The sequence below is a fragment of the Schistocerca serialis genome, chromosome 1 (assembly GCF_023864345.2).
Source record: "Schistocerca serialis cubense isolate TAMUIC-IGC-003099 chromosome 1, iqSchSeri2.2, whole genome shotgun sequence".
Taxonomy (NCBI): domain Eukaryota; kingdom Metazoa; phylum Arthropoda; class Insecta; order Orthoptera; family Acrididae; genus Schistocerca; species Schistocerca serialis.
Genome location: NC_064638.1, coordinates 385,342,070 through 385,369,783, shown reverse-complemented (window position 1 = coordinate 385,369,783; position 27,714 = coordinate 385,342,070). Strand labels below are relative to the sequence as shown.

At 42.8% G+C, this 27,714-nt stretch overlaps 1 protein-coding gene across 1 annotated transcript in view; it reads left to right on the top strand.

Annotated features, from left to right (window-relative positions):
• LOC126457540 (carbonyl reductase [NADPH] 1-like) overlaps positions 1-27,714 on the top strand; it is a 79,761-nt gene that overhangs the window by 119 nt on the left and 51,928 nt on the right. Inside the window, exons 2-3 of the mRNA XM_050093927.1 lie at positions 22,159-22,287; positions 22,384-22,515. Of these exons, the coding sequence (XP_049949884.1) occupies positions 22,159-22,287; positions 22,384-22,515 (261 nt within the window). The remainder of the gene's footprint in view (positions 1-22,158; positions 22,288-22,383; positions 22,516-27,714) is intronic.

Genomic DNA, 27,714 nt, shown 5'->3' with positions numbered 1-27,714 from the left:
ATTAGTAAAATTTAATTATATGGTAGAAAATGTTTTTTCTTCGGTGACAGGCAGCTGCAAGGAGTCGAAATATTAAGTACGAATTCTTCGGAGTGGAGTTGTCTGCTAGTTTGTTTATCACACATTTTGATTGCTGTGTATTGTATCATTACTTAATCTAAAAAAAAAAAAAAAAAAAAACTATGTTAAAATAAAGTCATTTAATTAGCTATTACTTCAAGTCTGAAAATAATTTAAATTGTACGTTATCCAGAAAACAGAGAATAATCGTATACTATGTTTCTGTTCACATTCATTGCATGTGATTAAATAAATATAGGTATACGCCCATTTTGTTTGCAAGACCCGTTTTAATTCTTTATGCCCGTGTAGATCAACTGTCAAGAACGTGCATTTGAATGGCATGTGCCAGAGTTTGAGTTTCAATTTGCCCAGGAGTTTCATTACATTCATGTTCTTCCAGTGAGACACAAGAGATCTCCAACTGGTGCTAAGCTTTGTGTCCTGACATTTCATGTGCCATCTTTACCAACTCGTAACCAAATCGCGGTCTTCCATCATAACCTACACCTTGGTCTAATGACGCCGGTCCATGTGTCAGCATAATCTTCTCCGATCTACAAAGAATATGAAATGGTTTCAAAGTTGGCACTCTAAATACGTCACCTCTTTTTCTTTCCTATCAGTGATAGCATGAAACAATTCTTCCATTGGCTAACAGATGCGTTTCCAACCTGTGCACACTAAAGAGGAAACGCTTTCTGACTGGCGCCGCTCGTGTTCTAGAGTGAAGACCTACTCATCATCATTATATTTTATTTGTTTATTCTTTGTCCGTGGACTCCAGATGGCAATTTCCGCCCCCTGGGATATGGAGTAGGAATTTTTATTTACTACAGGATTGTCATACATTATGGAAGTGATTTCCCATTGTTTGACAAGATTGTCATTTAACCAGTTATATGTTAAGTGGCATGTGACATGACACATTGTGAATCTGACCAGCTCATTCATATCAAAAATGGTCATTCAGACCTTGAGTCTTTCTTCCCCTCCTGCATTTATTTCTGTTAATGTATAAACAATAAATGTGCAATAAAAGAAAACAGGGCTAAGCTGTAAAATGAACCATCCAGGCACTGTTTTTGTTCACAGTAAAGCACAACCAAAAACAGCATTGCACCTTCAAGCACATAAAAGGTTATTGCATATTTTCTGTTACAAGATATTTACTTTCCTTTTAAATACTCACTTGAACTGTATTAACATTTCACCACGAGAGAGATGGTTACGTGATTTTAAAAAAAATTAATTTCTTTCATTTAGCTAACTGCGGTTTGTAGATTATTAAAAACCCTTTCGCCCGCTTCACCAGGAGCACTTATTGTCAGTCTGAAATTTCACTGTCTTGCATAATAATTTTCCTTTTGTCTTGTTCCATGGTCATGTATGTCTTTTTTAAGAATGTGAATATCATTTGTTCTCATAGCCATAATATTCTGGTATACATATATATATAGTGAGTACACTGTCATAATATTATACTGCATGATAGCTTGTCTACAGGAGTATCTGGGTGGTATTATTGCTATATACCTGACTGCTCTTTTCTGAATTACAAATATTGTTTTTAAGTATGGTAATGGAAAGTTCTCATAGAAAACAAATAGCTTGGGTTAATGGAGTGGGAGAGAAAGGAGGTAGGGAGTGGGAGGGAAGGTTGGAAAAGAGTGGTTTATGGTCGGGGTGAAAGCAGCAGGTGCATGGAATGGGGATGCAACACACAACGGGCACCAGTGCGAACATGTAGCACACAGTGATGATGATGATGGTGATGATAATCAAGATGATGATGTGAAGGAGTGGATTGGGAAGAGTGACATAACAGAGGAAAGGGAGGCTGGGGATGAAGGCTTGGGTGCAGGACGAGTGGAAGTTAGAGACCTGGGGCTTGGTGGGAGTAGCTAGGACGAACTGAGACCAAGAGGATTAAAGGGACAGAGGATGTGTCACAATGACAGTTCCCCTCAACATAGAGAAGTTGGTGTTGATGGGAACATTCCAGGTGTCACAGTTCCACTGAAATCAAGTGTGTTATACTCAGAAGCATGATGTGCCACTTGGTGGTCAGCTCTGTTCTTGTCGATAGTTTGGTGCTGGCCATTCATTCCGGTGAGCAGTTGGCTGATGGTCATGTCAGCTTAACATGCTGTGCCTCTTACCTGTACTCACGCTATCCTAGGATCGTAAGTTGACTCGTCCATCACCACTCCTTTATCCCCATGAACTTCTTTTTCTCTGCATTGTCACCCACTTCAAATCTAGGCCTACTCCTCCATGTCATCGTCATTTTGTGCTACACAAACTCACCAGTGTTGGTGCCATGTTACATTACTGCCCCACGTGCCTAATGCCTCTACCTCCTTTCTCCCCTCAGGCACTCCACCCCACACAATCACTCACCCTAGTTAAGCTGCAGGACTACGGTCCTGGCAAGTGTGTTCATCTGACACAACGTAGTTGTACAGGTGTGTGTACATCCTTCTAATTTTGTTTTGTTTTGTTCTTTATGTGTGAAACATGTAAGTAATATGCTTCAAAATACTCAGCAGGGACTTGTCCATAATCTAATATAGGTTTTCTGAATTTACTTCATAGTTTGTTTTTATGATGAAGGATGCATTAAATATGGCACAAATGTAAACATTAGGATATGATACAGATCAGTCTATTATCACAACCTGTATTTGACATTCACACTGTTGGCTATGCTGACTCACAACCAAATTATCACCTTCCAACCCAACCTAGACCTCAGAATATACTACAGATCAGTCTTTCACTGCAACCAAGATTTTTGGATGCGACTGGAGAAGGGGTGATACCACCAAACCCTTGCTTGAATGTCAGTAAAGCTTTCAGTGCCTGTAATCGATTTATCATCTCTACTGTTTGGTGAGTTGTTTTGCGTATGAGGAAAATCTGTGGTATCATGATAGTTGTTAAAAGTTTGTGCTACTTGCATCTTTAATTGACTTTGTATTTATATTAATATGTATGCTGTACCTTTCGCTCTGGTGTAAAACACGGCATACATTGTTTTAGACTGATTTATGAAAATACTGTTTTGAAGAAGTTACTCATTTGCATCTTCAGTAATCAGGACTGTTTCTTTTTCAAGCTTCTCCTTGCTCTGAGCTGCATAGATAACTGTCATAAGTTTCTGTATTATACTGTCTGGGAGCTTCCTATGAACCGTGCACATTGCCAAGGCTATGTGCCTCAACAACAAACAGGTGCAACAGGAACAGAGGGGTATCTGTATAAAGACAAGACAAACATAAAGAGCGACAGCAGTCTTTCAGTAGTTTGATCAGTAACTGATCTGACTTCATAGCATTATTCAGCATTGCCTGGCTGTGCTGGTACTGTGAATGGTCAAAAAAGGGTGAAACAACAGCCATTATTTTACCTAAAGGCATGCTGCTCTACTGTATGTCTAAATGATGATGGCACACCATTGGGAAAAATATTCTGGATGTAATGTAGTCCCCCATTCAGATCTTGGGGTGGAGATGACTTGGGATGCTCTCGTCAGGAAAAACAAAATAGACTTTCTGCAAGTCATAGCGTGTAATATAAGATCCCTTAATTTGGTAGGTAGGTTAGAAAATTTAAAATGATGATGGGTAGGTTGAAATTAGATACTGTGGGAATCAGGGAAGTTTGGTGGGAGAATGAACATGGCTTCTGATCAACACACAATTACATAGGGGTAATGCAAAAGCGTTTCCAGTAATGACGAAGAAAGTAGGAATATGGCTAAGTTTCTATGAATAGTATAGTGAATGTATTATCATTGGCCAGACAGGCAAGAAGGCAACACACACTATGACAGCATAACTTTATATACCAACAACTCCACCTGCAGATGCCAATGATGAATGAAGATCTTGAAAGAATGTATGATGAGACAAAAGGGAAATGAAAATTTGATCGGGATGGGAGACTGGAATTTGCTAGTAAGAAAACAGAGAGAATAGAGAGAGCATGGACTGGGGTAAAGAACTGGAAGAAGACACTGCTTGGTAGGATTTTGTATACATAGTAATTTAATCACCGCTAACGCTACGTTTAAAAATCGTATGTGGAAGAGACCTGGTGACATAGGAGGTTTCAATTAGATTACATAATGGTATGATACATTCTGAAACCAGATTTTAAACAGCAAAATATACTGTTCAAAAGAATTAAGAGAACATGACTTTAGGCATCTGCTGTACTCCACTGAGCAATCATTGATGTCTAAGTACACTACCAAATTATGCCTTTATCTTTCACAAATTAAGTACGCAGTGTAATATAACTAGGTGTATATCCTTGTTCATTTACATAACAAGAACTGAAACGTCTTACAGTTGTCAAAAACAAAATGAGAACAATCATTCATCCCCTCATCCTAGGTGCTTTTCATTGTACTTTGAGAGCTTCAACAATATGTATGTCTTCTGCATGTGTTTATCATTGCCTGACACCTACATAGCATACCCCATGTAAGTTTATGGAATTCACTCTGTGATCATTCCCATCTTCAGTGAGAGGCTTTGAGAGTTCTCACAGAGGCCATGTTGGACAGGGCATCTACAAACACATCTGTCAAGCATGGACTTTCCATTACTTTAGTATCCTGGATTGGCAAGACATCCCTAGTTATGCTCACCTCATGGGTCCTGTCATTATCATGCATGATAAGTAATTCAGGGCTGCCACTATATGCAGCAGCATATCACATGGTTCAACAGGATCTGTAAGGCAACCGTGGACAACAACAAGATCTGTACAGCTGGCGACATTGATGCCTCCCCACACCATCACAGAACCTTGGTTGAATGTGTCAGTTTCCTGGGCAACATGTGGCAGGTACTGCTGACCATGACATCTCCACACATGAACATGGCCATCACCTTGAGTCAGAGAAAATCGTGATTAATTTGTGAGTAACACATTTTGCCAATGATGAAGTTGCCTGTTGAGATGAGGATGACAGAACTGAAAGTGACCTGTAAGATGATGCTGTGTCAAGCGGGTTACTCGAACAGCATGTGTGGGTCTTAAAGGTCCTTTCTCTAACTTGTCTCTTAAGAGTCTGATCAGACACAGTGGCTCCGGTGGCCATTCTGAGGCTGTATTTCAGTGCTTTGACAATAGACATACAACATAGATATGGCCAACATTGGCCTTCTCATGGGTTTTTCTCCTTTTAGTGTTGCCACAGTCTATGTATGACAGGTGGAGGACATGGGCATCTGCCGCAACATGATGGAAAACCCACCTTCTTGGATCAAACACAGTGCCCTTGTAACTTTCACTGCATTAGGATGTTGCCTTGCACGTGCTTGTTGAATACAAGGTCATCAAGTTACAACTGCCATCTGTGTGCCTCACTAGAGAACACTGGGACACCTGTACTCACTTTCTTCTGAGAGGTTGCCTGATACCGTAACACAACACATAGAAGATGAGTGGCTTTAGCTGTTGCATACATTGTTAATAAAGATCTCAAGCTGTGCAACAAGACCATGGATACCTCCTGTATCCGAATGCATTTAACATACCGGATGTTGATAAATGTGTTCCCCTAATTTTTCTTGAGCTGTGTATGTCCAGGGGCAGATGTAGACTCTGGCCATAATTTAGTGTTTATAACTGCAGATTAAAACAGAAAAAATCGAGAAAGGTAGGAAATTAGGGAGTGTTGTGACAGTGCCACGAGATTTAAAAGTGCCGCTAAGTCAGTACGCGAACACGGCGATAGAGGCGCTCGGCGAGCGCGGGAGCGCCACCTGGCTATGAACGGCGCCGGCCGCGTGTCACGGCACGGGAGTTGAGTGACAGATTCGAAGTTGGTAGCATGTAACTCGCTATTGCTCTACGTTGTATATCCACGCAATTTATTAGGATTAAAGGTTATAACACTTTTTGGCGACGAGGTCGGATATTTTTGTTCCTGCGTTGTGGATTTGTGTGTTCGTGTCGGGGCAGACATGGAACAGCTTATGCAAGTGCTCATTGAACAGCAAACACAGCTGACAGCTGCTATTCAGGCGTTGTCGACGTCGCTTACTCATTGTCTGGCTTCCTCTTCTCCGCCTCCGTTCCCTCCTTACGACGAGGCCGCTGAAGACTGGGAGGATTATGAGAAGTGTTTGCGGCAACACTTCTTGGCTTTCGGCGTAGTCGACGCTCCTATGCGTAAGTCGTTGTTTCTATCTTGGATTTCCCCACGGATCTATCAGCTGCTATCTCAGTTAGCCCCGCTGCGGGAACCTGCCTCTCTGTCCTTCCAAGAAATGTGTGACTTATTGTCTAACTATTACCGAAAAAACACCCACGTCGTTGCCGCCCGCGTGGCGTTCTACCGGTGTCGTAAACAGCCCCATCAATCTTACCGGGCTTGGGTGGTGGAACTACACGGTCCGAGTAGGAAATGTCAGTTTGTCACGGACACTCATCATGAGTCTTATGCTGATTCAGTGGTTAGGGATGCTTTTCTACGGCTTGCTCCTGATAAAGAAGTTCGGCAACATGCCTTACAACTGCCAAACCCGTCGTTGTCGGAAGTTCTAAGCATCGCTCAATCTTTTGAAGTGTCTCACGCTGCTGGTGCGCAAATAGACGCGTGGTGTGATGTAGGCGCTATACAGACCACTTTCGACACGGACAATTTGCCTGTTTCCCAGGGGACCGACGATGTGGTGGCGGTTCACTCGCGTCAACGACGTCGCGTTGGGCCGCCACGCTCGCAGCGAAAACAGCAACCACAGAAGCAGGTTCGTTCCGCACTTCCTTCTTGTCCACGTTGTTTCGTACAACATGACAGGGCCGCGTGTCCAAAACGTTGGGCCACGTGTAATTCATGTAGGAAAAAAGGCCACATTGCTTCTGTGTGTCAGTCCCCTATAGTTCCTGTCGACGAGGACGAGGCATCGGACATGGATGTTAACTGTGTGCTTTCTCAAACAAATAAGTTGTTTGTTACTGTTCGTGTTCTGGATAAAGACATTCGCATGCAAGTGGACACTGGCTCTGCAGTAACTCTCATTAATTCTCGCACGTATTTGAAGTTGGGCTCCCCTCCCTTGTCTCCAGTTACGCGAAATCTGTGAAGTTATAATAAGCAGAAAATTCCTATCATTGGCCAGTTTGATGCTTCCACTGCCTACAAGTCAGTTGTTAGGCCCCTCACGTTTTATGTGGTGGATCATGCGGGCACTGAAAACCTGTTCGGTTATGATGCTTTCCAGTTGTTCAGGTTCTCCATTGATGATGAGGTGCACCTCATATCTGAGGATATTCCGTATCAACAGCTGGATGGATTGTGTTCTGAATTCTCGTCCGTGTTCTCTGCTGGCCTGGGTCGTGCCAAGAATTTTGAAGCCCACAGTACTCTTAAACCTACAGCTCGCCCTAAGTTTTTCCGGGCACGCCCTATTCCGATGGCGTTGCGTGCACCTGTCAAGGCTGAGATAGACAGGTTAACAGCTTCGGGGATTCTCCTTCCTGTTACCTCCAGTGAATGGGTATCGCCAATCGTGGTGGTTTCTAAACCAAACGGGAGTCTGCGATTGTGTGGTGATTTTAAAGCCACTGTCAATGCTCAGAGCCTCATTGACACTTATCCTCTTCCCCGTCCTGAGGAGTTATTTACCAAGCTCGCTGGGGGCCAGTTCTTTTCCAAACTTATCGGAGGCGTACCACCAGTTGCCGTTGGATGCGTCTTCCAAGGACTTTCTCGTCATCAACACTCCTTGTGGGTTGTATCAGTACCAGCGGTTACCATTTGGCGTCACTAGCGCGCTGGCCATTTTTCAGCGGTTTTTGGAACAGCTCGCGGCTTCCGTTCCCGGCTGCATCAACTACCTGGATGACATTGTTGTCACGGGGGCCTCCACTGAGGAGCACCTTCGCAATTTGCGTTCACTGTTTCGGGTTCTGCATTCGGCTGGGTTGAAGTGCAATCTGGACAAGTCACAGTTCTTCCAACCCTCCATTGTGTATCTTGGTTTCCACTTATCCCGTGAGGGTATACGTCCTCTACGACAGCACGTTGCGGCCATTACCGCTCTACCCCGGCCGTCTACGGTCAAAGAACTGCAGGCGTTTCTAGGCAAGAGTGCTTATTATCACAAATTCATTCCATCCGCGGCGGCGGTGGCTCATCCTCTGCATCAGCTGTTAAGCAAAAACATTCCTTTCTGTTGGTCCGACAAGTGTGAGCAGGCTTTTGTCCGCCTGAAGGCTCATTTGCAGTCGGCACCTTGTCTTGCCACATTCCATCCGGGTTAGCACTTGGTTCTGGCGATTGACGTGTCACAGTATGGCCTAGGGGCTGTTCTCGCCCATCAGTATGAGGATGGGTCGGAACGACCCATCGCCTACGCTTCCAAGACCCTCAACGATGCCCAACGGCGTTACTCTCAAATCGAAAAGGAGGCACTTGCTATCATTTATGCTCTAAAAAAGTTCAGCGTTTTTTTGTATGGTTCTAAGTTTCACCTCATCACCGACCACAAGCCGCTGGTCTCTCTGTTCAGCCCCTCGGCGTCGCTTCCGGATAAGGCAGCTCACCGCCTACAACGTTGGGCCTTATACTTATCTCGTTTTCACTATGAGATTCACTATCGCCACGGCCCAGCACGCCAACGCTGACGCGTTGTCGCGTTTGCCGATGGGCCCCGACCCGGTTTTCGATCGAGATGAACTACTCTGTTTCCACATTGATGAGGAAGAACGTCGTGCGGTCGAGGCTTTTCCACTTACAGGTTCGCAGGTCGTGTCGGCTACTGCGCGGGACCCAGTCCTGGGTCAGGTGATCGGTTTTGTTCGACGGGGTTGGCTGGACAGGACCAAGGGCCGGGCATCGGATCTCCTTCGCAACTACCGTGCCTTGCGCCTTTGTCTGTCTGTTCGTGAGGGTGTTGTTCTTCTGGCCACGGGTGGCGCATCTCCTCGGGTCATGGTGCCAGCCTCTCTTCGCAAAGATGTTCTCAAACTATTGCATGAAGGCCATTGGGGGATTTCTCAGACTAAGTCCCTGGCCTGCAGGCACGTTTATTGGCCCGGTATTGATTCGGACATCGCCCACATGGTCGCTGCGTGTGGTCAGTGTGCTCAACAACTGGCTGCACCCCGTACAATGCCCTCTCCTTGGCCTGATCCGGTGCAGCCGCGGGACCGGGTGCACGCTGACTTTGCCGGCCCCTTCCTCGGCACTTATTGACTACTGTTGATTGACGCCTTCTCGAAGTTTCCGTTTGTTGTTCGATATCCGTCGCCCACCACTGCGGCGGCGACGCTGGCTTTGTCCAAAATCTTTGTGCTAGAAGGTCTTCCATCCACGATTGTCACGGACAATGGCCTTCAGTTCTCTTCGCAGGCCTTCCGTGATTTTTGTACTAGACAAGGGATTCATCATGTTACGGCACCGCCCTTCCATCCGCATTCGAATGGGGAGGTCGAGCGCCTTGTCCGCACTTTCAAAAGCCAGATGAAAAAATTCCTTAGTGATTTTTCCACAGATGACGCTCTGTTGCAATTTCTGAGTTCTTATCGCTTCACGCCTCTGGGTGATCGCAGCCCTGCTGAACTCTTGCATGGCCGCCAACCGCGCACTCTACTGCACCTGCTTCACCCTGTCTGGCCTTGTACTGTGTCCCCTAGTGCGGGCAAATACTCGGTGGGCGCCGACGTGTGGGCACGAGGGTATGGATCTCGCCCTAAATGGATTCCAGGGGTGGTCAAGGCTCTTCGCGGCCGCCGGCTTTGTGAAATACGTATGGACGACGGCATGGTTGTTCGCCATTACGACCAGATGCGCTCACGAGTGGTGGCCACGCCGGTGCCACCGCCCCTTCTTTCGCCTCCACCAGCCCGAGAAGCCAGTCCTGTCGCTGCTGGCGATCTTCCGTGCGTGTTGCTGCAGCCGACGTCGCTACCGCTACCGCTTCAGAGTACGCCGGAACCGGCCCCAGTCGCGACGCCGCCTTCTCCGAGACCCATCTCGCTGGAGCACACCCCCAGGTCCACGACACCTATGGATGCTGCTTCGGAGTTTTCACCCATCATCTCGTCCAGTAGGCACGTTCCACGCGCAAGATTCCGTCCTGGACATTTTCGACCATACTCTCATGTTTCTCCGCGGGATCTTCTCGGGGCTTCCCAAGAGGCCATGGATGTCTCCGCACTATCCGTGTCTCCAAGGAAGTGAGAGTTTTTTTTTTCAAGGGGGGAAAAGTGTTGTGACAGTGCCACGAGATTTAAAAGTGCCACTAAGCCAGTACGCGAACACGGCGATAGAGGCGCTCCGCAGCTCGGCCGAGCGCGGGAGCGCTACCTGGCTATGAACGGCGCCTGCCGCGTGTCACGGCACGGGAGTTGAGTGACAGATTCGGAGTTGGTAGCATGTAACTCGCTATTGCTCTACGTTGTATATCCACGCAATTTATTAGGATTAAAGGTTATAACAGGGAGATGGGACCTGTATAAGTTGAAAGAACCAGAGGTGGTTGCAAGTTTCAGAGGCAGCATTAGGCAATGATTTACTGAAACAGGGGTTAGTAACACAATAGATGATTAGTAGGTATCATTGAGACATGAAATAGTGAAGGTAGCAAAGGATCAAATAGGCTAAAAAACAAAGTTCAGTAGAAATCCTGGGGTAATGTGTAAATCTAGTTGACAAAAGGAGAAAATGTAAAAATGTCTAAAAAAATTAGATTGGCAGGAAGTGCAAAATGGTGTAGCAGGAATGGTATAGAAAGGGTGTAGAATCAATCATATCTACGAGAAAAATGTATGCCATCTACAGGAAGATTGAAGTATGTATGAATATCAAGAGTTCAGATGACAGATCAGTACTATGCAAAGAAGGGAAAATTGAAATCTGGAAGGAATATAGACAAGGCCCATGCAAGGGAAAATAGCTTGAAGGCAATGTTACAAAAAGGGAAAAGGAAGTAGTTGAAGGTGAAATTATAGATACAATACTGTTAGAAGAATTTGACATAACACTATGTGACCTCAGTCAAAACAAGACACTTGGAATCGGTGACAGTCCCTCAGAATTACTGAGACCTTGGTGAGAACCAGCTTGAAAAAACTTGAAAAACTATAAGGGGAAAACTGAAGACCTGCCACAATGGGACAGCAGAATAGTTCCATTCAAAAGTAATCACCACATGCATTAAGGGATATATCCCACTGGGAGATGAGACAGTCAGTTCGTTTTTCATAGAACACGGTTGGCTGCTGACAGATCCACAACTGCACCCAAGCTGGTATTTCCTCATTGGACTGAAACTAACATCCAGGCATGTCTTCCTTCAGGTCACCTAGGATGTGAAAATCATACAATGAAAGTTCTGGGCTATATGAGAGATGTCGCTGTGTTTCCCAACCATATTGATTGATAGTGTGGATGTGGGTGTTATCATACAACAGGGTGATCCCATCTGACAACATTCCTGCAATTTGACATTATGGTGCGTCGCAGTTTCTGCAAAACTAAACAATGTGCAAAGTTTCATCATAGTGCTGCAGATTGATTGTGGTTCTACACTTGAGGAATTCAAAGAGTAGAGGTCCGCTGGAGTCGAAGGAGGTTATCAAGACTTTTCCAGAACTTGTGTGAACAGCTTTGGATATCTTTGGTGGGGGAGATGTAGGACGTTTTCACTGTTGGTTTTGCCATTTGCCCTCTGCTGTTGGAATGCTGTTGGACAGACTCTATCTGTTGCATGATAATGCCTGCCCTTGTTTTGCCAATTGTACGAAGGCTATGTTTCAGCAAATTGGTCAGGAAACACTGTGACATACTCTGTACAGCCTGGTTCATTCAGTATGTGATTTTCACCTCTTTGGTGACCTGAAGAAAGACTTGTGAGGGTGGTAGTTTCAGTCAGACGAGGAAGTACAGGAGTGGGTGCGTTTGTAGAACCGTAAGCGGCTCCGCCCATTGTCTAGGTGTAGCGCCTTTGATTAGTAATCAAAATGTCCTCGGTCCAGGTTTCAAAACACACCACTGCTTAAATTTTGATTATGTAAGAAGTCACACTCATTCTAACAGTGGCTTTGTCAAAGAAAACAGAGGAGTGGACATAGTTTCAGGGAACTCTCTTGTTCTTGGGGTGGGAAACTGCCCGTAAAGGTGGAAGAATCAGCAATGATCAACAACATGAGGATGCAGAACACAGTGGAAACCGCTACGTTAAAGGCACACAATGTGTATCCACAGGACATGTGGCCTGTAATTGAAAGTGTCATGATGATCTCTCCAGTGGCAAAAGATTCTGGAGTAGTCCCCCATTCGGATCTTCGGGAGGTGACTGCCAGTGGGGTGATGTCCATGAGAAAAGATTGAGTAACCAATGAAAGGATAATGTTCTATGAGTCAGGGCATGGAATGTCAGAAGGTTGAACATAGTAGGGAAGCTAGAAAATCTGAAAAGGGAAATGCAAAGGCTCAAGTTAGATGCAGTAGGGGTCAGTGAAAAGAAATAGAAAGAAGACAAGGATTTCTGGTCAGATGAATATAGGGTAATATTAACAGCAGCAGAAAATGCTATAATGGGAGTAGGATTCATTATGAATAGGAAGGGAGACCAGAGAGTGAATTACTGTGAACAGTTCAGTGATAGGGTTGTTCTTATCAGAATCAACAGCAAACCAACACTGACAACAATAGTGCAGGTATACATGCCGATGTCACAAGCTGAAGTTGAAGAGATAGAGAAAGTATATGAGGATACTGACTGCATAATACAGTACGTAAAGGGAAACGAAAATCTAATACTCATGGAGGACTGGAATGCAATTGTAGGGGAAGGAGTAGGGCAAAGGTTACTGGAGAATATGGGCTTGGGACAAGGACTGGGAGATAAGAAAGACCAAGTGAGTCCTGTAATAAATTTCGGCTAATAATAGCGAATACTCTGTTCAAGAATAACAAGAGGGGGAGGTATACTTGGAAAAGACCAGGTGATACGGGTAAATTTCAATTAGATTACATCATGATCACACAGAGATTCTGAAATCAGATACTGGATTGTAAGGTGCACATATAGACTCAGATCACAATGTATTAGTGATAAAGAGTAGGCTGAAGTTTGAGAGATTAGTCAGGAAGAATCAATACACAAAGAAATGAGATATGAAAGTACTAAGGAACAACGAGGTATGCTTGAAGTTCTCCAAGGCTATAGATACAGCATTAAGGAATAGCTCAATAGACAGTTCAGTTGAAGAGGAATGAACATCTCTGAAAAGGGCAATCACAGACTTTGGGAAGAAAAATATAGGTACAGAGAAGGTAACTGCAAAGAAACCATGGGTAGCAGAAGACATACTTCAGCTGATCAACGAAAGAAGGAAGTACAAAAATGTTCAGTGAAGTTCAGAAATACAAGTTGCTGAGGAATGAAATAAATAGGAAGTGCAGGGAAGTTAAGATGAAATGGCTGCAATGAAAAATGTGAAAAAATCGAAAAAGAAATGATTGTCGGAAAGGCTGACTCATCATATAGGAAAGTCAAAATAAGCTTTGGTGAAATGAAAAGCAAGGGTGGTAATATTAGGAATGCAATGGGAATTCCACTGTTAAATGCCGAGGAGCGACAGAGTATAGGTGGAAAGAGTACATTGAAGGCCTCTCTGAGGGGGGAGATTTGTCTGATGTGATAGAAGAAGTAACAGGAGGTGATGTACTGTAGAAGAGATAGGAGATCCAATTTTATAATCAGAATTTAAGAGAGCTTTAGAGGACTTAAGGTCATATAAGGCAGAAGGGACAGATAGCATTCCATCAGAATTTCTGAAATCATGGGGGCAAGTGGCAGCAAAACGGCTATTCTCATTGGTGTGTAGAATGTATGAGTCTGGTGACATACCATCTGACTTTTGGAAAAATATCTTCCACACAGTTCCAAAGACTGCAAGAGCTGAAAAGTGTGAGAATTATAGCACAATCAGCTTAACAGCTCATGCATCCAAGTTGCTGACAAGAATAATATACAGAAGAATGGAAAAGAAAATTGAGGATGTGTTAGATGACGATCAGTTTGGTATTAGGAAAGGTAAAGGCAAGAGAAGCAATTCTGACATTGTAGTTGATAGTGGAAGCAAGACTAAAGATAAATTGAGACACATTCATAGGATTTGTTGCCCTGGAAAAAGCATTCAACAATGTAAAGTGGGTCAGATGCTCTAAATTCTAAGAAAAATAGGGGTTAGCTGTAGGGAGAGACTGGTAACATACAGTATGTACAAGAACCAAGAGTGAATGATCAAGAAAGAAGTGCTCAGATTAAAAAGGATGTAAGACAGGGATCTAGTCTTTTGCCCTTAATGTTAAATTTGTACATCGAAGAAGCAGAGATGGAAATAAAAGAAAGGTTCAGGAGCGGAATTAAAAATAAAGGTGAAAGGATATCAGTGATCCAATTCGCTGATATCAATTCTGTCCTTAGTGAAAGTGATGAAGAATTACATGAGCTGCTGAATGAACAGTCTAATGATTACAGACTATGGATTGAGAGTAAATCGAAGAAAGACTAAAGTAATGAGGAGCAACAGAAATGAGAACAGCTAGAAACTTAACATCAGGACTGATAGTCATGAAGTAGATGAAGTTAAGGAATTCTACTTCGTAGACAGCAAAATAACCAATGACGGATGGAGCAAGGAGGACATCAAAAGCAGACTAGCACTGGCAAAAAATGCATTACTGACCAAGAGAATTCTCCTAGTATCAAACATAGGCCTTAATTTGAGGAAGAAATTTCTGAGAAGGTATGTTGGACTACGGCATTGTATGGCAGAGAAACACGGACGGTGGGAAAACTGGAACATAAAAGAATTGAAGTATTTGTGATGTGGTACTACAGACAAATATTGAAAATTAGATAGAATTATAATGAAGGAATGAAGAAGTTCTGTGCAAAATCAGAGAGGAAAGGAATATGTGGAAAACACTGACAAGGAGAAGGGACAGGATTATAGGATATCTGTTAAGGCATCAGGGAATGAATTCCAGGGTATCAGAGGGAGCTGTAGAGGGCAAAAACTGTAGAGGAAGACATAAGAGTGGTTGGTTTGTGGGGATTAAAGGGACCAGACTGCTACGGTCATCGGTCCCAAAGACATAAGACTGACATACATCCAGCGAATAATTGAGGACGTAGGTTGCAAGTGGTACTCAGAGAGGAAGAGGTTGGCACAGGAGAGGAATCCATGTCGGACCACATGAAACCAGTCAGAAGACAGAAGACTCAAAAACTAGGGGGGAGGGGGTGGCTGACCATGTTCTATGAAATGGGAATTGGTCATCTCCTTTCCCAGTTGGTTAAATGTCTTAACGTGTGTGATGATTACTTCTGAATATAACCCTTCCATGGTCCCGTTGTGTAGGTGTTCGGCCTTCATTGGACTGCCTGTCCTATTCCGTATGGTATGCAGACTTCAAGATGAGTATACATATTCCAGTTCCAAAGAAGGTTAGTGTGCGTGCAGGTGTGATAATTACTGAACTATCAATTAAATAAATCATACTTGCAAAATACTAACGCAAATTATTTACAGAAGAATTGGAAAACAAGTAGAAGTTGACCTTGACAAAGATGTTTTGGTTCTGGAGAAATGTAAGAACTTGCAAGGCAATACTGACCCTGCGGCTTATATAGAAGACTGACTGAAGAAAGGCAAAACTGCATTTATACCATTTGTAGATTTAGAGAAAGCTTTTGACCGGAATACACTCTTTGAAATATAGCAGTGACAAAATACAGGAAACTAAAGGTTGTTTAATACTTGTACGGATACCAGACAACAATTATAAGAGTCATAGGGTATGAAAGGGAAGCAATAGTTGAAAAGGGAGTGAGACAGGGTTGTAGCCTATCCCCAATGTTATTCAGTCTTTACATTGAGTTATCAGTAAAGGAAATCAAGTAGAAATTTGGAGAGGGAAAAGAATTTAAAACTCTGAAGTTTGCCAAAGACATTGTACTATAATTCTGATAGAGGCAGCAAAGGACTCGGAAAAGCAATTGAATCAAATGGATAGTGTCTTGAAAAAAGGTTATAAGACTAACACCACCAAAGGTAAAGTAAGAGTTATGGAATTAGTCAAATTTAATTAGCTGATGATGGAGTTGAATTAGAAAATGAGACACTAAAAGTAGAAGATGAGCCCTGCTACTTGGTAGCAAAATAACAGTTGATGTTCGAAGTGGAGAAAATATAAAATGTGGACTGGTTATAGAATTTCTGAAAAAGAGGAGTTTCTTAACATCTAATATAAATTTAAGTGTTGTTGTTAATGTTGTTGTTGTGGTGGTCTACCCATCTAATCTTCAGCATTCTTCTGTAGCACCACGTTTCGAAAGCTTCTATTCTCTTCTTGTCTAAACTATTTATTGTTCAAGTTTCACTTCCATACATGGCTACACTCCATACAAATACTTTCAAAAACGACTTCCTAACACTTAAATCAATACTCGATGTTAACAAATTTCTCTTCTTCAGAAATACTTTCCTTGCCATTGCCAGTCTACATTTTATATCCTCTCTACTTCGACAATCATCAGTTATTTTGCTCCCCAAATAGCAAAACTCCTTTACTACTTTAAGTGTCTCATTTCCTAGTCTCATTCCCTCAACATCACCCTACATAATTTGACTACATTCCATTATCTTTGTTTTGCTTTTGTTGATGTTCATCTTATACCCTCTTTTCAAGACACTGTCCATTCCATTCAACTGCTCTTCCAAGTCCTTCGCCGTTTCTGACAGAACTACAATGTCTTTGGCGAACCTCAAAGTTTTTATTTCTTCTCCATGGATTTTAATACCTACTCCGAACTTTTCTTTTGTTTCCTTTACTGCTTGCTCAATATACAGATTGAATAGCATCGGGGAGAGGCTACAACCCTGTCTCACTCCCTTCCCAACCGCTGCTTCCCTTTCATGCCCCTCAACTCTTATAACTGCCATCTGGTTTCTGTACAAATTGTAAATAGCCTTTCGCTCCCTATATTTTACCCCTGCCACTTTCAGAATTTGAAAGAGAGTATTCCAGTCAACATTGTCAAAAGCCTTCTCCAAGTCTACAAATGCTAGAAACATAGGTTTGTCTTTCCTTAATCTTTCCTCTAAGATAAGCCGCAGGGTCAGTATTGCCTCACGTGTTCCAACATTTCTACGGAATCCAAACTGATCTTCCCCGAGGTCGGCTTCTGCCAGTTTTTCCATTCGTCTGTGAAAAATTCGCGTTAGTATTTTGCAGCTGTGACTTATTAAACTGGTAGTTCGATAATTTTCACATCTGTCAACACCTGCTTTCTTTGGGATTGGAATTATTATATTCTTCTTGAAGTCTGAGGGAATTTCGCCTGTCTCATACATCTTCCTCACCAGATGGTAGAGTTTTGTCAGGACTGGCTCTCCCAAAGCTGTCAGTAGTTCTAATGGAATGTTGTCTACTCCCGGGGCCTTGTTTCGACTCAGGTCTTCCAGTGCTCTGTCAAACTCTTCACACAGTATCATATCTCTCATTTCATCTTCATCTACATCCTCTTCCATTTCCATGATATTGTCCTCGAGAACATCGCCCCTGTATAGACCCACTTCCACCTTTCTGCTTTCCCTTCTTTGCTTAGAACTGGGTGTCCATCTCGGCTCTTGACATTCATGCAAGTGGTTCTCTTTTCTCCAAAGGTCTCTTTAATTTTCCTGTAGGCAGTATCTATCTTACCCCTAGTGAGATAAGCCTCTACATCCTTACATTTGTCCTCTAGCCATCCCTGCTTCGCCATTTTACACTTCCTGTCGATCTCATTTTTGAGACGTTTGTATTCCTTTTTTCCTGCTTCACTTACTGCATTTTTGTATTTTCTCCTTTCGTCAATTAAATTTAGTATTTCTTCTGTTACCCAAGGATTTCTACTAGCCCTCATCTTTTTACCTACTTGATCTTCTGCTGCCTTCACTATTTCATTCCTCAAAGCTACCCATTCTTCTTCTACTGTATTTCTTTCCCCCATTCCTGTCAATTGTTCCCTTATGCTCTCCCTGAAACTCTGTACAACCTCTGGTTCTTTCAGTTTATCCAGGTCCCATCTCCTTAAATTCCCACCTTTTTGCAGTTTCTTCAGTTTTAATCTACAGTTCATAACCAATAGGTTGTGGTCAGAGTCCACATCTGCCCCTGGAAATGTCTTACAATTTAAAACCTGGTTCTTAAATCTCTGTCTTACCATTATATAATCTATCTGAAACCTTTTAGTACCTCCAGGGTTCTTCCACGTATACAACCTTCTTTCATGATTCTTGAACCAAGTGTTAGCTATGATTAAGTTATGCTCTGTGCAAAATTCTACTAGGCGGCTTCTTGTTTCATTTCTTAGCCCCAATCCGTATTCACCTACTACGTTTTCTTCTCTTCCTTTTCCTACTGTCGAATTCCAGTCACCCATGACTATTAAATGTTTGTTTCACTTCACGACCTGAATAATTTCTTTTATTTCATCATACATTTCATCAATTTCTTCATCATCTGCAGAGCTGGTTGGCATATAAACTTGTACTACTGTAGTAGGCGTGGGCTTCGTGTCTATCTTGGCCACAATAATGCGTTCACTATGCTGTTTGTAGTAGCTTATCTGCACTCCTATTTTTTTATTCATTATTATACCTACTGCTGCATTACCCCTATTTGATTTTGTATTTATAACCCTGTAGTCACCTGACCAAAAGTCTTGTTCCTCCTGCCACCGAATTTCACTAATTCCCACTATATATAACTTTAACCTATCCATTTCCCTTTTTAAATTTTCTAACCTACCTGCCCGATTTAGGGATCTGACATTCCACGCTTCGATCCGTAGAACGCCAGTTTTCTTTCTCCTGATAACGACGTCCTCCTGAGTAGTCCCCGCCCGGAGTTCCGAATGGGCGTCTATTTTACCTCCGGAATATTTTACCCAAGAGGACGCCATCATCATTTAATCATACAGTAAAGTGTTAGGAAGTCCTTTCCGAAAATATCTGTCTGGGATATAGCCTTGTGCAGAAGTTAAACATGAACAATAAGCAGTTCCAACAAGAAGAAAGTAGAAACATTTGAAATATGGTGCTACAGAAGCATGCTGAAGATTAGAAGGGTATGCTGAGTTAACTAATGAGGAGGTACTGAATTAGTTTGGAGGAAAAGAAAATGTAGGCGCTACGTAATTAAAATAAGGGAGTGGCTGCTAGGAAACATCCTGAGGCATGAACAGATCATCAGTTTGGTAATGGAAAAGTTTGTATATATGGGGGGAGGGGGCTAAAATTGTTGATGGAGACCAAGGGATGAATACATAAGCAGGTTTAGTTGCAATAGTTATTCATAGATATAGAAACTTCCATAGAATGGACTAGCATGGAGAGCTGCATCAAACCAATCTTCGGACTGAAGTCCACAACAGTGACAACGTTGTGTGAGAAATCATTCACGTAAAGAATAAATAGTGTTGACTGTAGTTGGAGTATGGAAACTTGCAGCACATTATACACTCCTGGAAATTGAAATAAGAACACCGTGAATTCATTGTCCCAGGAAGGGGAAACTTTATTGACACATTCCTGGGGTCAGATACATCACATGATCACACTGACAGAACCACAGGCACATAGACACAGGCAACAGAGCATGCACAATGTCGGCACTAGTACAGTGTATATCCACCTTTCGCAGCAATGCAGGCTGCTATTCTCCCATGGAGACGATCGTAGAGATGCTGGATGTAGTCCTGTGGAACGGCTTGCCATGCCATTTCCACCTGGCGCCTCAGTTGGACCAGCGTTCGTGCTGGACGTGCAGACCGCGTGAGACGAAGCTTCATCCAGTCCCAAACATGCTCAATGGGGGACAGATCCGGAGATCTTGCTGGTCAGGGTAGTTGACGTACACCTTCTAGAGCACGTTGGGTGGCACGGGATACATGCGGACGTGCATTGTCCTGTTGGAACAGCAAGTTCCCTTGCCGGTCTAGGAATGGTAGAACGATGGGTTCGATGACGGTTTGGATGTACCGTGCACTATTCAGTGTCCCCTCGACGATCACCAGTGGTGTAGGGCCAGTGTAGGAGATCGCTCCCCACACCATGATGCCGGGTGTTGGCCCTGTGTGCCTCGGTCGTATGCAGTCATGATTGTGGCGCTCACCTGCACGGCGCCAAACACGCATTCGACCATCATTGGCACCAAGGCAGAAGCGACTCTCATCGCTGAAGACGACACGTCTCCATTCGTCCCTCCATTCACGCCTGTCGCGACACCACTGGAGGCGGGCTGCACGATGTTGGGGCGTGAGCGGAAGACGGCCTAACGGTGTGCGGGACCGTAGCCCAGCTTCATGGAGACGGTTGCGAATGGTCCTCGCCGATACCCCAGGAGCAACAGTGTCCCTAATTTGCTGGGAAGTGGCGGTGCGGTCCCCTACGGCACTGCGTAGGATCCTACGGTCTTGGCGTGCATCCGTGCGTCGCTGCGGTCCGGTCCCAGGTCGACGGGCACGTGCACCTTCCGCCGACCACTGGCGACAACATCGATGTACTGTGGAGACCTCACGCCCCACGTGTTGAGCAATTCGGCGGTACATCCACCCGGCCTCCTCCATGCCCACTATACGCCCTCGCTCAAAGTGCGTCAACTGCACATACGGTTCACGTCCACCCTGTCGCGGCATGCTGCCAGTTTTAAAGACTGCGATGGAGCTCCGTATGCCACGGCAAACTGGCTGACACTGACGGCGGCGGTGCACAAATGCTGCGCAGCTAGCGCCATTCGACGGCCAACACCGCGGTTCCTGGTGTGTCCGCTGTGCCGTGCGTGTGATCATTGCTTGTACAGCCCTCTCGCAGTGTCCGGAGCAAGTATGGTGGGTCTGACACACCGGTGTCAATGTGTTCTTTTTTCCATTTCCAGGAGTGTATTTGACAGATTTAGCTCAGATTTTTAATTTGTTGTATTTTCCCCACAATTATGTCCTGATTTCTATGCATTGCTTCCCTTTCATGAAGTACAGTTTTATTATGTCATTTCATTTTCCACACATCCCCTACTGTTACAACAAAGATCCGTATAGTGATGTGTTTTAAACTGGTCCATGAAGATTCCGTAAGTCTTCAGTTTCTGTCAAGTGAACTCTTAACATGTTCAACAAAAGCTGTTGGTGCTGTTCTTGTTGACTTATCTTCTCTGGAACAATGTTGTGATGATTGTAGTATTTTAAATTTTGTTATAAAGCTTACATTTCTAGTCTGTATTATAATTCTGAAGATTTTTGTAAATGTGGAAATCATTTGTATTGGTCTGTAGTTTCCCAATTCACCTCTGTTACCTTTCTTTAGTATTGGTTTTGCTTTACATGCTTTTAATTAATATGGAAAAACACATTCCTTTATTGTGGCATTGAACAGGTGTGAGCTTTTTAGCAGGCTTTCCCTGCATTATTTTATGAGACGTGATATAACATCATCTAAAACAGATGAATATTTTACTTTTAATTGCTTTATTAGACTTAAAACTTCTATCTCTGTTGCTGTGATGAATGCAATTGTATGCCTAATATGTGTGATATGTGGCATTTTTCTTCTTTCATCCATTTTATCAGTTCATCTGTTACAATTACAATAAATGTGTTGAAGATGTTTGCCATTTCAAGATGATGTAGGTCCTTAACTTGTCATTCGATTGCAACTTAGTACTCAGCTTTAGGTGCCATCAGAAAATGGTAACGGAGAGGCATGTAACTGCGATGTAGCCATCCTGCAATTAATGTGGACTTAACTGACTGCAGATACAGTCCTATGTGTAAATATATTATTATGTACCACCACAATAGTCTGATTGTTCTGTGATTAATTTGTTTTCAATGTTCCCATAATGTTGATGAAAAGAAACAAATAAGTACTCCATTTTTTGTATTCTTTTCATGCTAGTATTTGACAACTTTATACCTTTCTGCTAATTTGCTAACAGTGTTTGTTATTCTGTTTTGCTTTTTTCTAACACACTCATGTGCAAAAGTGTTATAATGTTAATATATAACTTCTGTTAAGGTTACTGGTGGAAACAAAGGCATTGGTTTTGCAATTGCCCGTGGTCTATGCGAAAAATTTGATGGCACTGTGTACCTCACGGCAAGAGATGAGACACGTGGTCTGAAGGCTATTGAAGAATTAAAAAAGGTGTGATAACCATACGTACTTCATTATACTGCATTATTTTTCCGTTATATCACTGTATAAAATTGTGTGTATAATTAAGCAAAATTTCTGTTTCAGAATGGATTAAATCCAAAATTTCATCAGCTTGATATAGATAACTTAGAAAGCATACAAAGATTTCGGGACTACATAAAAGAAAAATATGGAGGACTTGATGTACTTGTAAACAATGCTGCTATAGCATATAAGGTAAACAGATACTGATATAACAAAACCAGTACCTTTTTCTTTTTAAAGCAATATTATACAACAATTTCATATGTAATGTCAAGCATGAAAAATTAGCAGAGATGATAGACAATCTATTTTTGGTACTCTCTCCTACTTAAATTTATTGATCACTTTGATGGAAGCCAGTGGAGGTTGTTTATTTATTGCTGTCAAGTTTGTTTAGTGTATAAATAGAGACTGATTGCCAGTCAGGGTGAAATGGAAGACTAAATGTGGTCAAAAAATTGTGACCAGTTGCTACTGTCAGCCACATGCAGCAGTTATTGAATTGCCAGAACACTTCAAGGTAGAATAAGGGGTTATCACTGCGAACTTAAATGCGTGCCATAGCAATGAGAGAGAGTTTCATTGTCGTAATTTCATTGTCATCAAGTGATTGGGACTTGCGTCGCTGTAGTAACTGCAGCAGAGAGATTCCTGTAAAATTGTGTTCCAGCTATGTTAAAACTCCTGACACTGTGGAGAAGTTAAACTTGCTGTTATATAAAATCTCCCAGACATGCAAACAACACTGCATTATGACCATTCTGTGTGTAATTTGGAAGGGATGGGGAGGAGTTCTTGACAAGTGGAAGCTATGCGTTGACCTGCGAAATGTGCATGGATAATACTGTTCATAGGACACAGCACGCGAAAGGTAAGAATCCAGTTTAGAACAATGGTCTGGCACACAGGTTTGATTTCTAATACAGCATGTCTGGGGTAAACATGTAGTAATAGAAAATGTAAAAACGTGAGATGTAATTGAGGTGTTTCTTTGCAGTTTGATTCTGCAAGTAAGGTAACTCAAAAAGTTTTCTGTGTTTACTTGTGACACTTGTAACTGCGTGCACATGCATGTAACTGCTTTGATCATCTAAACATGCATCAGTAGCACTGTGGACTCCACAGCAGAAGGTGTTCTGCGTGCTTTGTCCCACAGAGCTAAAGTCTGTTGCACTGGTACAATGTTGTTTTCGGCTTGAGTAAGGACTGCGATCAACTGACGATGTTCCCATTTACATAACAATCAAGAAATGGGACAAGTGGCTTTGGGAAACTGGGAGTTTGCTTTTAATATTGGACAAGCACACCATTCCAGAAGCTACTGTTGCATTAATGTGTACATCCTTCCAGCAGATTCCTTGTAAGTCAATCCAACAAGCATGTAGGCAGTTACAGTTAACTCATTTGATAGTACATAACGTCATCCGTAAAAGGTTGTGCCTGCGGGCATGTAGACTGCTGCTTCATCACAAAATTAAGCTTGAGAACAGGCCATAATAGAAGGTATTCGTGGAGACAATTCTGACAAAAATGAATGAAAATGAAGTGTTTCTCATTTCCTGTTTCTTGGACCAAGCTACATTCCACACTTCCAGCGTGATGAAAATGCACAGTTGCCACATGTGGACGCTGAACCTCCCCATGGTGATAGTGTAAATGTGACTCTCCAAAAGTGACTGTGCATGTAGATTGTTGAAGGACAGAGTTGTACGCTCATTCTTCTTCGCAGGGCCTACAGTTAATGCAACAATGTACACAAACATGTTGGAGCTGTATGCTGTGCCACAACTTCCTTGTGACATGATCTTTCAACAGGATGGTGTCCATGCCATTTTGCGAACATTGTGAGGGATTTCTTGGATCACGAGTTCCTAGATTGCTAGATCGGGAGAGGTAGTCCATCAATTGCTTTGCTTTCTATAAGCCGAGACATTACTCCAATTGATTTATTTTTTTTCTTCGATGGGGGTTTATCAAGAATCAAGTGTACCAGACATCTGTCAATGATCTACCAGATCTGCGCCATCTCATTCGTGGAGATGTCACAAATGTTATGCCTGAAAATGCTGCAAAACACTTGGACAGTAATGGAATACAAATTAGATGTTTGTTGCACCACTAATGGTACATATATTGAAGTGTGTTAGGTGTATAAAAATATTTTGAGTTGTTATACATATAGAAACATACTATCTCAATAAATATCTCAGTTACTTTTCAAATTATTACATTTTATATTATTTATATATAGACCTGGACACCCTTTATATAATCAGATCCTGCACTGATATGCAACAGAACTGGTTCCTCTTTTAGGTGACTCTAAGAGACAGTTGATTCCAGATTTGAAGGACCATCACAGGACAGATGCACTAAACTGCAGATCTAAATTGCTGATGCAGATTTGTTATAATATTATGGAACCTGTTTTTCACCTGTATTGAATGACAAATTTGTAGGCTCAGCTGCCTCTTTACAGGGACTAGTGTGCGTTGCGCAAACTGCAGTTGTACTAAACTAAGACTGGTTTACCCTTTCAAGAATTTCAGAGGGTGAGAGTGTAAATTAAGACTAAATTTAACTTCTAGATAGCCTTTGATATAGTTTCATGTTGTTGTTTAGTAAAGAAAAGTACACACCAGAATATCAGATCTGGTATGTGACTGGGTGAAGAACCTTCTTGTTGCCAGAACTCAAAAGGGGGGGGGGGGGGGGCTAAGACTTTCTGATTTGCCCTCGTAGATAAGTTCCAACCACAGTGAAATTATTAAGCCTGCTGACTACAATGCCCACGCTGCGCAATGTCCAACCATCACAATTTACAAAGTGTGCCTGTGTGATATCTTTTGCACTGTGTTTCTGGGCGATATCAAGGCTGCACATTTTCAGTTTTTCAAGTATGTGCCTGTCGTAGTCCTATAGTGTGAGGGTGCATAGTCAAACAGCGCACACTACAATGGCTCAGTGGCCGGCCTACCCGAACAGACAGTGTAGCAAGTGCTGTGCTGTGTGCACAACAGCCCAATATAAGTCTTGTGTGCCGGGTCCTCAAACTCACTTATGTTTACTTACTTATTGTATGCTCACATAAGAGACTGTATGTTGCTGTTTTCTGTAGTTACAAGACTTTGTTCTGTTCTATACTTCAGTGTTATTGTGGATCTCTTCACATGGAAGCAGAATAAAACTTGGTTTGCATTACTTCTTGTGTCTGTACAATGTTACAGCATATTTGGCGATGAGTGCGGTATTCTACTCCTCATGTTTCTGTTTTGACATACAGTCAACAGTTCAGTGGAAGAAGTTCTTCCGTCTCTGGAATAACAGTGACCAGAGGCAGACTCACTCGGTGGTACTAAACAGTTTGGCAGTATCATTTACGTGCGAGGTTCCAGCAACATTGATGCATATGAAAAATGCCTTCAGCAACATTCTCAAGCTTTTGGAGCTGCCAACCCCAAATTATATAAGGCTTTGTTTTTGTCATGGGTTTCTCCCTGTGTTTATCACCTTTTGTGTCGGCTAGCTCCTCTCCAGGAACCTGCCAGTCTGTCTTTTGATGAAATGTATCAGTTGCTCTCTAATTAGCATTGCAAACGTGTTCATGTTGTTGCTGCTTGCGTTGAGTGCTACTGTTGTCAAAAGCAGTTGTAACAGTTGTACAGAGCTTGGGCAGTGGAAATTCATAGGCTTAGCTGTTGTTGCCAGTTTGTTATTGAGCCCCACCAGGACTCATATGCTGATTTGATATAATACAACTGGCTCATGATAGGGAAGATTGTGAATGTTCTTTACAATGTAAAAATGCTGCTCTTAGAGTCCGCGTAGTCTTTTGAAGTATCTATGGCAGAAGGAAACCAGATATAAGCATGGTGTGAAGTAGCCACTGTTGCTTCCTCTCCTTGTCCGCCGATCATTAGCTCATGGAGAGAGAGACGACAATGTGGCCATGCAGTGGTGGCCTCCATGCTGCATTGGGCAGTGCCATGCTAAGCAGCAGCACTCAGTGTCACAACAGCAGCTGTGTGCTCTTCTTTCGTTGTGCCCATATTGTTTTGTTCAACATGAGTTGAACGTGCCCAGAACGTTGGCAACACGCAACTATTGTTGCTTATGTGTGCAGTTCTCAGCCTCTTTCACCAGACATGAACATGGATGTGAACAGTGTTTCCCAAATGATTGTAGCCCCATACAAATTCTACATTGAAGTTATGTGTGATAAGCAAGCAAGTGGACCCAGATGTAGCAGTGCCTTTGTTAAATTCTCAATCCAATGTGGATCTTGGATCACCGGTATTATCCCCTGTATCTTGTTGGTTGGTGAATTACAACAAACAATAAATACCCATATTGATACAGTTTTCTACTCCCGTTGCGTATAAAGCAGTTGTTAGGCCTTTGACCTTCCTAGTAGTGGATTATGCCAATATGAAAACTTCTTTGAGTTAGTCGCCTTCAGAAGTTTTGAATTCTCTGTTTCTGGTGAACTGCATCTGGTATTGGATCAAGTTGTGTATGAACAACTGGACATACTCTCTTGGAATATTCCTCCCTGTTTTTGGAAGGTTTAGGGTGTTCTACTGATTTCAGGACTCGTATCGCAATGAGACTGACAGTGCACTCCCACTTTTTTCATACCCATTCAGTCCCAGTAGCTTTAAGGTAGCAAGTCAATTAGACCGCCTTACATCCTCTAGTGAATGATCTACTCCATTGGTAATTGTCAAAAAACCTTGACGGCAACCTTCAGCTCTGTGGTGATCTTAAAGTGTGTGTAAGTTCACAGTCTATTATTGGTAACCTATTCCTTGTCCCATCTGGATGCACTCTTAGCACGGTTTTCTGGGACCAGTATTTTTCCAAAATAGATCTTCAGAAGCCTACCGAACGAGTCCTCGTAGTGAATACCGCCTTCGGTTTACATAAATACCAGTGCCTGCCATTTGGTGTGGCTAGTGCCCATTTCATTTTCCAGTGATTTTTGGAGCAGCTCACAGCCTCCATTCCATGGTGCATTAACCACATGGATGATATTGTGCTTTGCTCTCAGTGCTACAGGCTGCTGGTTTAAAATGTAGCTCAGACAGATCACCATTTTTTCATCCGTCTGTCGTCTACCTCGATTTTGAAGTCTTGCATGGTGGTGACTAGCGTTTATGCCAGCATATCGATTCCATTATAACTTTACCATGTCCTACCAATGTCAAAGAGCTGCAAGTGTTTCTCAGAAAGATTGTGTATTACAATAATTTTTTTTTTTCTGGTGCAGCCATGTTCGGCCAGCCACTATGCCCTCTTAAATAAAAATGTTCATTTTCACTGGTCACCTGCCTGTGAGCGTGATTTTACTCTATTCAGGTCAAAATAACACTTTGCACCTTGCTTGGTTAC